The sequence below is a fragment of the Muscardinus avellanarius genome (assembly GCF_963383645.1).
Source record: "Muscardinus avellanarius genome assembly, chromosome: 9".
Classification (NCBI taxonomy): domain Eukaryota; kingdom Metazoa; phylum Chordata; class Mammalia; order Rodentia; family Gliridae; genus Muscardinus; species Muscardinus avellanarius.
In genome coordinates, this window is record NC_137795.1 from 49,991,071 (window position 1) to 50,003,944 (window position 12,874).

At 37.0% G+C, this 12,874-nt stretch overlaps 1 protein-coding gene across 4 annotated transcripts in view; it reads right to left on the reverse strand.

Moving 5' to 3' along the window:
* MAGI2 (membrane associated guanylate kinase, WW and PDZ domain containing 2) overlaps positions 1-12,874 on the reverse strand; it is a gene marked incomplete at both ends in the record, with an annotated part of 1,509,512 nt that overhangs the window by 383,571 nt on the left and 1,113,067 nt on the right. For all 4 annotated transcript variants that reach the window (XM_080701938.1, XM_080701937.1, XM_080701939.1 and 1 more), the window contains one exon: positions 8,705-8,762. In XM_080701938.1, the coding sequence (XP_080558064.1) occupies positions 8,705-8,762 (58 nt within the window). The remainder of the gene's footprint in view (positions 1-8,704; positions 8,763-12,874) is intronic.

Sequence of the window (12,874 nt, forward strand, 5' to 3'; positions counted from 1 at the left end):
GTTGGGGGAACACTTGAAACACACTAAGACTTTGAACCTCATTATGATGTATACTTATAATGCACCAATAAAGTTAAAAAAGTTTAAAGTCACAATCACTTTGCTTTTAATTATAGATTTTAGGACCACCCCCTATTATAGTTAAAAACATTTTTTTGTGAAAAATAACATATAACAGTGATATCAAAGCAACTAATTCACTGTTGTTTGTCAAAGTCTATCTGCAATTAAATCAATTTAAACCTCTGGATGCCCCAAATATTCTTTATTTGTAATCAGAAGACTTATTAAGTATAAGATAGTTCACAAGTTACTAATAAAAGTATATTTAATTGCAGAGTCAACTTTTCTTCTCTCCAGTTGAAAAGATGTTCTGGGGTGTGGGAGAGTGGCCAAAACATGGAACAAATGCCAACTATATTGGAAGGAGCCAACAATGGCGAGGAGTCTCATGGCAGGAGGGTGATCTCTGACTTCATGGAAGGAGTGCACGAGGGGCACTGGGTCTTGACCAGATGGTAGCGGTGACAAGCAAGACTGACCATGAGGCATTGTTTTGTTCAAGAGGGCTATGGTCTAAAAGTGTTTGCTAGGTCCACGCATGAAGGGTGAAAGCAAACAGCCATAAGCATTTCCTCTGATCTGTAGTTGAACAGTCATGTCAGAAAAGTAAATCAAGAGCCAGCTGAGATTTATGTGATGTGAGCAATACAGAGGGAGGAACTAGGAATCAACCACACACTACGCCAAGTGCTGATGTAGTACAGAGCACATGTGTGCAGAGTTAGGAGCTCCTCGCTTATTATGGGTATGCTAGGGAGTCTCATCACAGAAGGCCAGATTACTTGTTTTCTCCATGTGGAAACAATAAATACCACAAACCATAAAATTGGTATGGGTCAGCTGGAGGGAACTAAAAAGGTAAATAAGTCAGAAGGAAGCAAAGAAGGAATAAAGAAGCTGATTCTAGTTTGGTTAGATATAGGGTATCCTAAAGACTATATTTTCAGAGATAATTTCTATAGTATGTTACTAGATATAGGGTATCCTAAATGTGTGCGTGGTGTGTGTGTGTGTGTGTGTGTGTGTGTGTGTGTGTGTAATGTTTTTAGCACCTTACTCTTTTTGTTCCACTTAGAAGTTTACTTCTCTTTCTCCTTCTCTCCCTCCTTCCTCCCTGTCCTCCTCCTTCTTGAAATTGAACCCAAGGGCATTCTATCTCTGAGCCACCTCCCCTCCCTTTTAACTTTTCATTTTGAAAAAGGGTCTCATTAAGTTCCTAAGGGTCACCCAAAGCTGCTGAGGGTGGCCTCAAGCCTGTGATCCTCACATCTCAGCCTTCCAAGTACTGGTATTACAGGTATATGTCATCATGCCCAGTGTACTGTTTTATTCTGGCTTAACAAATATAGCAGCATGCTTTGTAAAGTATAAAAATTTGTCAGTATAAAAGCTTCATAAAGTATAAAAACTGTGTAAGCATATAACATGAGAACGCAGCTGCTCTATTGAGAGGCCCAATTTTGTTTTACATGGTCTTAGCATAGTTTCAGTCTTATGCAAAAGTCATAGTAGTGCCTTATGTGTGACTATTGCTATCACAAGTTCTTAACTATAGAAGATGACATGAACTCTAGATAATTAAGACAATGTACCTTGAACTTGAAGCCCTCTCGGAACTACAGAAAAATGACCTGCAGCCCTTGGCTCATCAATTTTAACAGGCATATAAAACTGTCAATCATTCTAAAGACATGTAATTCTTATTCAGTATGGCATAGTCTAGCCACAGGATTGTGTGTTTCTTTCCAAATTAAATAGTTTCCCTTAGAATTGTTTGCTTTTTGGAGTATATTTAGTCATGAATGTTCTGAAAAAGTAAATAATGTCAAAAGATATTTTATCTATATTGTTAGAAAGTACAAGATAAAAACAAAACACTAATTTTGCACTTACTACAAACCTGTGTAAAGTGCTAAACACCAACTCTAGAATAACAGTGCCAAGGTTCACATTCTGTCTCTCTTATGTAGTATTTTCTTTCCTTCCTTTCTCTTTCTTTCTTTCTTTCTTTCTTTCTTTCTTTCTTTCTTTCTTTCTTTCTTTCTTTCTTTCGTGGTACTGGGGTTCCTGGAAGCCCTTCTACCTCCAGGCTACACTCCCAGACCTATTTTATACTTTTTAAAAATTTTTGGAAACAGGGTCTCTTAAGCCAGCACGGCTGACTATGAACCTGCGCGATCCTCCTGTGTCTGCCTCCCAAGTGCAGGGATTACAAGCGTGTGCCACCATGCCTGGCTTATGTAGTATTTTCAAAAATGCCTGTTCTTTAGTTTTCTTACCTGTAAAATGGGAATGATAATACAAACTTCATAGGGTTTCTGGGAGAATGAAATAAGCTAGTTCCTGTGAAGTCCTTGGAATAACACCTAGCATGCACTAAGTGCCCAATGAATGCCCCCTGCTCCCCACAGTCTCTCCCTTCTTTCCCTCCTTTTTTCCCCTCTATAATCTGCTTACCCAAGATCTCACAGCTGGAAAGCTGCAGGACTAGCAGATTGTCTAGCTCTGCAGTCTATAATTTTGGCACCAAGTGATGATAACTGATATGTCCAAAGGCTGTTTCTAAGCTTTAAGAGCTCACCTTAGCACAAAAAGCCATTGAGTAACTAGAGTGCTTCTGTTCAGAATCTCATATCACATAAATTTGTAGGTTGGAAAAAAGAGTTTTTAATTGTGTTCATTTCTAAATGAAAATGTTTTATACGTTTGCTGATGTTTTAAAAATTTGAAAGTGAAATACTTTTTTTTCTCTAAAAAATTAGAAGACTACTTAAGTCATGAAAGAGAGAAGCATTCTTCGGATAGGATATTGAGTTAAAAATCTTCTCTGACCAATTTTCAACTTGCCACATCTTGAGGAATACTCACTCACCATTAGCCATGCAATGAATGTGATTTTTCTTTTACATTAAATGTTACACTGAAGATATTATACAGTATTTTCCATACTTTCTGGAATTGCACACTAGTAATGTTTTATGGCAGCAGATGTGTGACATCACATGAGAAATTTGTAAAACCTTTACATGAAAATCACATCTGCCATTCCCCACTATCATTTAACTCTAGTTCTATGGTCTGCTTCTTTCAGTGCCAGAGTAGGCAGCTTTGTGTGAAAGCTGTCCCAGGAAATTGTGTCTTCTGGACTAGCTAGTTAAGCAAATTGTGTAACTGCCATTAAGCCAAAATGTAGCCGGCAGACATAATTTCACAAAAGAGGAGAAAAAAACTGCATTTGTACAAAAGTCACAGCTGTTCAACTCCACATTTTGCACTTTTTGCCTTAAAATTTTTTCCCTTTCCTTATGAACAGTGACAGTTACATTTCTAGTTAGCAGCTTTAGGACTCCTTAATACATTGCTAAGTGCTACACTAGCATGGATTTGGTGTCTGTCAGGAAAAATTGGGCTAAATTTTTTTTTTCCTGCTACATGGAGTAAAACTTGCTTCATCTGTTTTGCTTGCAGATGAAATAAGAGACGTTGAGTAGGGCCTGCTGTTCTCTAAAATCCAGAGCTGTGTGGCTGCACCTGCTGTTCCAGACAAGTGCCTGCATCCCCGTTAAGGTGGACATGATAAGAATCTCTCTTCTTCCAGTTGCTGCTCCCAGTGGCCACGCTGCCCATCGCCTCTGAAGTAGCTGGCATGGCCCCGGAGGCCCATGAAGCTTGGCGGGGAGGTCATCTCATGGGCCTGCATGACCTCCACTTTCAGGCTTCCTGCTGTGGAACTGAACTAGAGGGGAGTTGGGAGGAGATGGTCTTGAGGAAGGCCCTGTTCTTCCTCAATGATGGGGCTCAAAGGGCTTTTGAACCATTATGAGTTATACATTCCAAATTTATGGAAGGTATTTGAGCGAAAATTGGGAATCTGGGCTCTGCAGGCAAACTTCTTTGGTCCAAATTGCAGCCCTTTGTCTCAATAATGTGTGATAATGGGTAAGCTACTTAAGTTCTTCAGCAGGACTTTTTCTGTAAATTTAAGACAATGCATTTCATTATCATTAGAAAGGATTATAAATGTGATATAAACTATTGAACCCTCAGCCCAGCTCATGGCACATACTAAGGACTCAACAGATGTCAACTACTTTAACAATATGATGATGATGATGATCATGATTTTATCAGTTCTGTGGCTCTTGAATATATTAAATCTGCAGTCTTAAAATCTTAAAAGCCATTGGACAGAGTTATGGCACAGTAGGGAGAAGTTGGTTTTAGTGGGAAAAAAACAGTTCAACCCAGGTTTTTAAGTTTCTAGGGATGTAAACTTTTGTTGTTGTTGTTGTTATTGACTGCTGGAATTCCTATCTGTCAACAGCTGACAGGAGGATGGGTACTTGTGCTGCTGTGTTAGAGCACAACACTGATTTCAATCTGGCATGCTTGGCTGATAACATAGCTTTCTTTGTAACTTCTGTTCACAGTTGTTGGTCTGTCTGAAGAGTGGCTGGCTGCTAGGGTGGACCTCTGCTGTTCATGCATATCTGGTATTTTTTTTGTCTTGATAGGGAAGGTGGAATGCCTTTCATATCTTGTAAGCAGCACCTTAAGTTGTATAAAGGAGTTCAAAATCAAATACAAAATTTGATGGTGCTAAAGAGAATCCACTACCATTGTTATTAATAGCATTAGTGAATCAACATTTTCTTTTCTTTTTTTGTGGTACTAAGAGTTGAACCCAGGGATGTTCTTCCAGTGAGATCTAACCTTAGAGTCTTACTAAGTTAATGTTGCTGGCCTCAAAGCTGCAGTTCTCCTGTCTCGGCATTCTAAGCACTGAGATTATAGGCATGTACCACTATGTCACACTAACAGTTTCCCTCCCTCCCTCCCTCCCTTCCTTCTTTTTTTCCTTCCTCCCTCCCTTTTCCTTTTCTCTCTCTCTCCCTCCCTCCTTTCCTCCCTCCCTGTCTCTCTGTCTGTCTGTCTGTCTGTTTTCTAATACTATGATTGCACCCAGGGTCATTCTATCTCTGAGCTACATCCCTAGCCATATTTTATTCTTAAATAAGGTCTCACTAAGTTGCAGAGGGCCTTGCTAAGTAGCTAATCATCCTGTTCCAGTCTCTTAATTACTGGGATTACAATCAACTGTGCTCCAACATGCCCAGCTTAACATTTTCTTTTTTTCTTTCTTCTTCTTTTTTTTTTTTTGTGGTACTGAAGATGGAACCTAGGGGCCTTCTACCTCCAAGCTACACCTCTAGACTTATTTTACATTTTATTTGGAAACAGGGTCTCACTAAATTGCTGAGAGCACTAAATTGCTGAGGCTAGCTTCAATCTTCCTGTCTCAGCCTTCCAAGTACTGGAATTATAAGCATGTGCCACCACATCCAACTAACATTTTCTTGATTATAGATTTATAATAAAGATAACCTGACTTTATTAAGTTAACCAAATATTAAAATTTAAAATATATGATTCATTAGAGTGTTAACATTAATGCTATCACTAAAATTATGAATGACATCTTAATGTTGGCAGTTTATATTTTATAGATTTGATAAATCTTAAAAAATTTGATATGTAACAGAGATAAGAAATTTATTATTTTTTTGTATAGCAACTATAAGAAATTTAGGTGAGTTTCTCCAATATAAACACTGTATAGGCTGAAAGTGATAAATAGCCTCTATATTTACATGTGTATTCACTGAACTTTCAGAAACAGGACTGTTATTCATAACTACCTTGTGAAAACAATGAGCTATAACATTTAAGTGTGCAACTAAGTGTATTCTAACCAACCTGTTTGACAAATTGTCTTGATGGTGATGAAAGCCATTCCTCATTTCAAGTAATTTATCTATTACTATAACTGAGATATTTTAATTATGTTGAATTTTGAAAGAACATTTCTGAAAAATATTGGGATACTCTCCTACTTAATATTATCATTAAGTCTGAATTATCTGTTTATTTGTTTCAGTTTCTGATTTGACCCAAAATGTTCACCTATTTACTTATTTATATTGACATATTCTTTGGAATCTCCTTGTGGATGGAGCCAGGCCAAACTGTGGACCTGGAAAGGAATTAAACTCTCATGATTCTCTCTGACCTGTATATATGACCTCACAGTCACTTAAAATCTAAAATTATTAAAAATCTTGGTCCTATTTAATTATATAAGATATTATTGAATTCTGAATAATTTTCTCATTATTGCCGTGACACATGGAGAATGAACTGGAGAAATGTAGAGAGAAATATAAACAAAAACAAACAGGCAACTATTAAAAGTATAAAGATAACAAGGACAAGTTTTTAAGGTTACAACCAATGTCCATTTCAACAGTTATCCACTGGGGCCCACAAGCAGCAGATTCTTACACTTCCAAGATTAAGAAGGTAGAAAGCACAGTTTACTGATATGTGGGTGTCTCATCCCTCTGAGATGATTAGGGCAGAGAAGAAAAGTTTGAGTTTAGAACTGTTTCTACAAAGAAATTTACTTGAAAGGAACTAAGAGAATAAGCTATGACCTATAGATCAAATCTGGCCCACTGCTTGCTTTTGTAAATAAAGTTTTATTGTAAATAGCCTCACTCATTAATGTAGGTGCTGCCTATGGTTAGTTTCAAGCCACAAAGACAGAGTTGGGGAGTTTTGAAAGAGACATAGAGCCCCCCAAATATTTGCTATCTTAGTCATTATGGAGTTTGCCAACAACTGGACTAGCAAAAGGTTTGTTTTTTTGTGTGTGTGGTACTGGGGGTGGAACCTAGGGGCTTTCTACCTCTGGGCTATACTCCCAGATTTATTTTATATTTTATATTTTATTTGGGAACAGAGTCTTACTAAGTTGCTGAGAGCCTCACTAAGTAGCTGAGGCTGGCTTCGAACCTGTGTGATCCTCCTCTCTCAGCCTCCGAAGCACGAGGATTACAAGCGTGCGCCACCACACCCGGCAACAAAAGGGTTTTTATTCAATGATTCCATGAGGCAAGAGAGTAAAAGTGAGATCTGGCATGTCACAAATCCATATTTTCTTATGTGGAACTGCTTTGGAGTTGAGATGTAAGGGTCTCAGGTATAGTGTGGTCTGATTCAGTGGAATAAGACAAGCTAGTATTTATTATACTCAGTGTTAAATTTATTCAGAAATGCATCTATGTTATTATTAAAATACCTGAGTCTTTTTTTTTTTTTTTTTTTTTGGTGGTACTGTGGTTCCTGGAAACCCTTCTACCTCCGGGCTACACTCCCAGACCTATTTTTTATATTTTTATTTGGAAACAGGATCTCTTAAGCCAGCGCGGATGACTTCAAACCTGCTCAATCCTCTTGTCTTCGCCTCCCAAGTGCGGGGATTACAAGCGTGCGTCACCACACCCAGCCTACCTGAGTCTTTTAATTGATTAGTATTTTAGTGTGACTGAGAGGCCCTGTAACTATTTACAAATGATTCTCATTTGTTGAGAGACATATCTACTGTATTTATCTTACTTATTGTGCCTACTGAATGTCCACATGACAACAGGCGTGATTTACTATGTAAGGAGATGACATGTGGCAGAGAGCTCAATCCACTTTGAGTATGAGTCTGGAAACGATGGTGCTGCTGCCCAAACTGGGGGCTCTTCAAATGCAGCAGAGGGTCAAGGTGTTGGAAACCAGCACACACACACAGGTGACTCAGGAGCAAGGAGGACTCAGGTCTTACTATTTGCACCTACCCAAAGAAGGGTTGGGCACCTAATGAAGGCTCAGTAACTGACTGAATATTGTTACAAAAACAATTTTTTTTTTTTACTACCAGGGCCATTAATCTATAGTTCTTTGCCATCTAAATTATTATTGTTGTACAGAATGTGACTGGAGAAAACAGGGTTAGATCTTGAAAGATAATGTGAAAATCTTTTTATTTTCAACCTCTGCCTTTTTGGGTCATAGGTTTCCTTCAAGGAATATATGAGCTTTATCGTTTGCCCCAATAACTTTAGGAATATTATACAATAGATAGAAATAAAAATATTTCTTATTTTTGAAGAAAAGCTTCTGGGGAAAAAGATCCTATATTTAACTTTTGGAAATTATGGAACATTATTTGATTTTTCTAAGAAAAATTATATAACTTAATATCCAATAAATTATAGATTCTGAAGAAAAGGAAATGCAGCTGGGGATAGTATGTACTATAATGACGTGCATTAATGCAATGTAACCTCTAATAAAAAGTCTAATCTACTGAAAGAACACTGTTGATTTGGAATGGGGTCCTAAAAGAGAAAAAAAAAAACCTTAATTTCATTTTATCTTTTAGTTGAAAAATATGATGAATTCATTTAATTGGTTTTATAATCTGGTTTAATAAAATATCTCCTTTGCACAGTCAGTGAGCTCCCAGTCTGACTGCAAAATGAAAGGCATTCTCTTCCATATTTTAGTTATCACATACTTGGAGGACAGTGAGAAACATAGTTTTCCAGTTGGTGTTTTAAACTCCAAAGTCAGCCAGCTGGAGAGGCAGGAGATGCACGGAGCAGCCAGCGAGTGCTGCTCAAGGCTTGTGGGCACTTCGAAGTAAGATGGAAGGGGAGTGAAGGGGCTGCTGGCCACACATGCTCAATAAACACTGATAATCTCACGACATATTAAAAACAAGTTAATATCACACTTAGAGACTTACTCAACATAATAAGTGCCATATATGGGATCATCGATTTTTTCCCAGCCATATGGAAGCTCTGAAAAATAAAAAGTGATTTCTTTCAGTAAATAACGAACAGATATCACAGTGTTTCTAATAAAAAGTAATATACTATAATTGTTCATGCACTACAGTGTACCAGAGCAGCATAAAGCATTCAGAGTTAATACCAACTTTTCAGACACATATTGTGGGAACTGTAAGCAGCAGCGATTTGAAGGTTGGCAGTTAAAACACCGAGCTTTCTTCTCTGCACATAAACTGCTGGGGTTTTTCATGCTGAGCAATAGGATGGCATGTCATCGCCGTGCTGACGCTCAGTGCCACACAGAAGGCAAATTGCTTTTCTTGAAGTGCAAACTGCTTTCTTATTTATTTGTATTGTTAAAAGAGCATTTCAGGATAAACCTTACATTTTCAAAATATTCTTCTGAGGATAGCAAATTGTTTCTGGTGACTGAAACAAAGGCATTATACTTTCTCAATTGATAACCCACTAGTTGAGATGAGTGGCTCGCTGTTCACTCCACACGGGTCATCATTTAAAGGCTGCCAGCATGCTGTCTGGGCATAATTTAAAAATATAGTCTAAAACTCTAAACATATTCTCCTTGAAAATATGGTTCATATTTCCAATATCCCATAGTTAATTTTAACACACACTCTGAAAATACAAACAACACTGTAAATGCTAACACCACAGGCTTGAAAGCTAGGCTTTGCCTCATAATTTGAAGAATGATAAGTTATGCTTGAGAGATATTAGTTTCACACACATAATTTGAAAGAAAAGATACATTGATATGCTTAAATCGTATATTTAAGTATAATTTAAAAGTTTTATTATGGTCATAATACTTCACTATGGACAAAGCACAGTAATAGAAAATTAGAATTCTGTACAATCTTGCCATCTAGAGATAATTACTTGCTAATATTTTAGTGAATATCTTTTGTGTGTGAAGGGGAGGGGTACTGGGATTGAACCCAGAGGCACACCAAGGGCTCCACTTCCTGCCTTTTGTATTTTTGGTTTTGAAACAGGGTCTGCCGGTCATGGTGGCACGTGCTTGTAATCCCAGCATTTAAGAGGCTGAGACAGGAGGATTGCGGTTTGCGAACAGCTTTAACTACTCACTAAGGCCCTTTGCAACTCAGTGAGACCCTGTTTCAAAATAAAGAATTAAAAAAAAATAGGGCTGGGGGTGTAGCTTGGAAGTAGAATACCCCTGGGTTCCATCTCCAGTCCCACACACAAAAATAGAAACTAAAACTAAAACATAAAAAAAGAAACAGGGTCTTATAGGTTGCTGAGAGTCCCACTCAATTGCTAAGACTTGCCTCAAACCTCAAACCTCTTATCTCAGCATTTGTATTACAGCTGTGTCCTACGATGTCCAGCTGGTGAATGTCTTTTAAATTATTATGCAAATAATTTTCGAAGAAATTTCATGATATGATGCAATTATTTTTCTAGCCTATTATTTCTACTTGACTGAACATCAAAGGCACCATCTCTCACTGTGAATAGTCACTGCACAGTATCACTCTTAAGCTTGGATAGTAGTGGTCTGTGATAAGGCTGGCTTTTGTGTGCTTTCATGGTCTTCTATTATTGACCATTAGGGACTTTCTAGTTTTTATCTGTATATATCACCCATGCCAGACATACTAAAACCTAAACCATTTATTGCTTCCTAATAATTTAGTAATGATACTCCTCAGAGGTAGCATTTTGGATTAAAGGACACATATCCTTTCATGGTTTTTGCTATATGTTGCCAAGCTGCCAAGTTTCCACTAAAAAAAGAGTGTACCAGTTTACTGTCTCACTCAAAGTGTATGTGTGATTTTGTGTCTTCTTACCATTAACTTAAAAACAGATTCCTCATCCAAAACTTTTAAGAACATACAGGTTTGGGATTCAGAATTTTTCTGGTTTTAGAAAGTTAACATGATGCAGTTGCCCCTGTTGTATAACATTCAAAGCAGAGGTGGGGAAACACTTTATAACTGAACATTCAAGTATTTTTATAGCCAAATATTTGTGATTCATAGTAAAAGGGATACCTTATAACACTGATAACAGAGTACTTTAAGGTATCTTTCTTTCAGAAAGACTCTAGGAGCAAACCTTTACCTAATATTGGCAACAATTTGGATACTGATGTCCCTTCAATGTACTAACTCTTTCTTTCTTTCTTTTCTTTTTTTCAGTATGGGGAATTGAATTCAGGGGCATTCTACCTCTGAGCTATACTTCCAGCCCTATTTTATATTCTTTATTTTGAAACAGGTTCTCACTAAGTTGCGGAGGCTTTAACTAAATAGCTGCGATTCTCCTGTCTCAGCCTCCCAAGTACTGGGATTACTAGCATGTGCCAACACACCCAGCTGTATAACTGTGTGTGTGTGTGTGTGTGTGTGTGTGTGTGTGTGTGTGTTAGTGAGAATAGAACCCAGGGGCATTCTACCTCCGCGCTACACCCCCAGCCCTAATTTTTATTCTTTATTTTGAAACAGGGTCTCATTGAGTTGCAAAGGACCTCACTTAGTAGCTGAGGCTGGCCGTGAACTGTGATCCTCCTGTTTCAGCCTCCTGGATGCTGGGATTACAAGCATTAGCTACCACGCCCATTGTACTAACTCTTTTAACCTAATAATTTGGGATTCAAAAGCCCTGAACTCTGATTCCAGTGATTGTAGCCAATTTAGATAGCCACTCGAAAAGCTGAAAGTGTTATAAACATCACTAAATTTAGATTAAGGAGAAGAACTAATCAGATGTTTTTCATCAAATCTCCCAAGCCATTGTAGTATGAGGCTATTAAAAATAGTTAACTTGACAATACTTATTGGGTACCAGTTATAAGCAGCTAAAGTAAAATAATATACAGAGAATAGCAACTGTTATCATGAATATTCATTAAATATATGGATCAATACATGGATACATGTTATAACTTTATTATCTCATGACTAGAATATCACGCAAAACAATTATGTTCGATAACATAAAGAGTAAAACCTAACACTCTTAACTTAGGGATATCATAGTACTTATTAATGTCAGTATCATAAAGAAATATTTCATGATCCTTTTAAAACTACCTTATTATTTTATTTATTTTGTATACCTTATTGGTGTATTGCAGTCACACATCATAATGTAGTTCAGAGTGATCGTGACGTATGTGCACACAGCTATCTTTTGTGACATCACTTACTTCATTTATTTATTACCTTTAGCTCTTTTTTGAGTAAATTTCTAATTCTAAGCAAAGTATCCCAGAAGTACAAAATTCCTTGATCATCTTTGTCAGATATACAATGCCAAAGTCCTGGGAAGAGGGAAGAATTTGTTATATACTTTTACACTTGCTATCAGAGAGTCCTCACTTGAATTTAGGAGGACTTTGTTTAGATTTCAGAATATGACAACATAATCTTTTTCTTTATTTCTATTTCCAAAGTAAATATTAACTCATGCTGAAATAAAATTATATGTTATAAGTGCTTGCACTTTCAGATTAGTTGTTAGTAGTAGCTTTTGATTCATTTTTAAAAAGAAAATGATATGCTATAGTTATTTCCTATTACTAAGAGCTATTGTTTCAATTTAAATATTTTGAAGGGATTGGGATCGATAGAAAGTTGTTACAAAGCACACCACGGATTCTTGCTCCTATCTAACTGTGCTTAGTCCCCACTGATTGAGATTTCAAAAAGCAAAGAAAGCTATGTTTTTATTCACCCATTAAAAAGTAATAAAGATTTATAAACTCAAGAGTGCACATCTAGACAAGGAGAAGTTGAGAAAGTTAAGAATTATCTTTCAGTGTGAAAAATAAGTTATTTGAACTTGAATTAGCTTAAAAAAACTCCCATTGTTTCTTCTTTAAATTAAGCTAATAAATGAGAAAAAGAATTTCAAATATTGTACTATTTGCTCAATCAGGCTAGCATGTAGCTTGGAGCTTTTGAGCCCTGGGTTATTTACAATACTGTATTCAACAATACCTGACAAATCTGCAGATGATTAAGGTCACACTGATAAAAGAATAACATATACTGCAACAGAGGAAAACAAACACTTGAGATCAGCAAGGTTAATGCTGCATTAAGACTTGTTTTAATTGGGATTTTCTT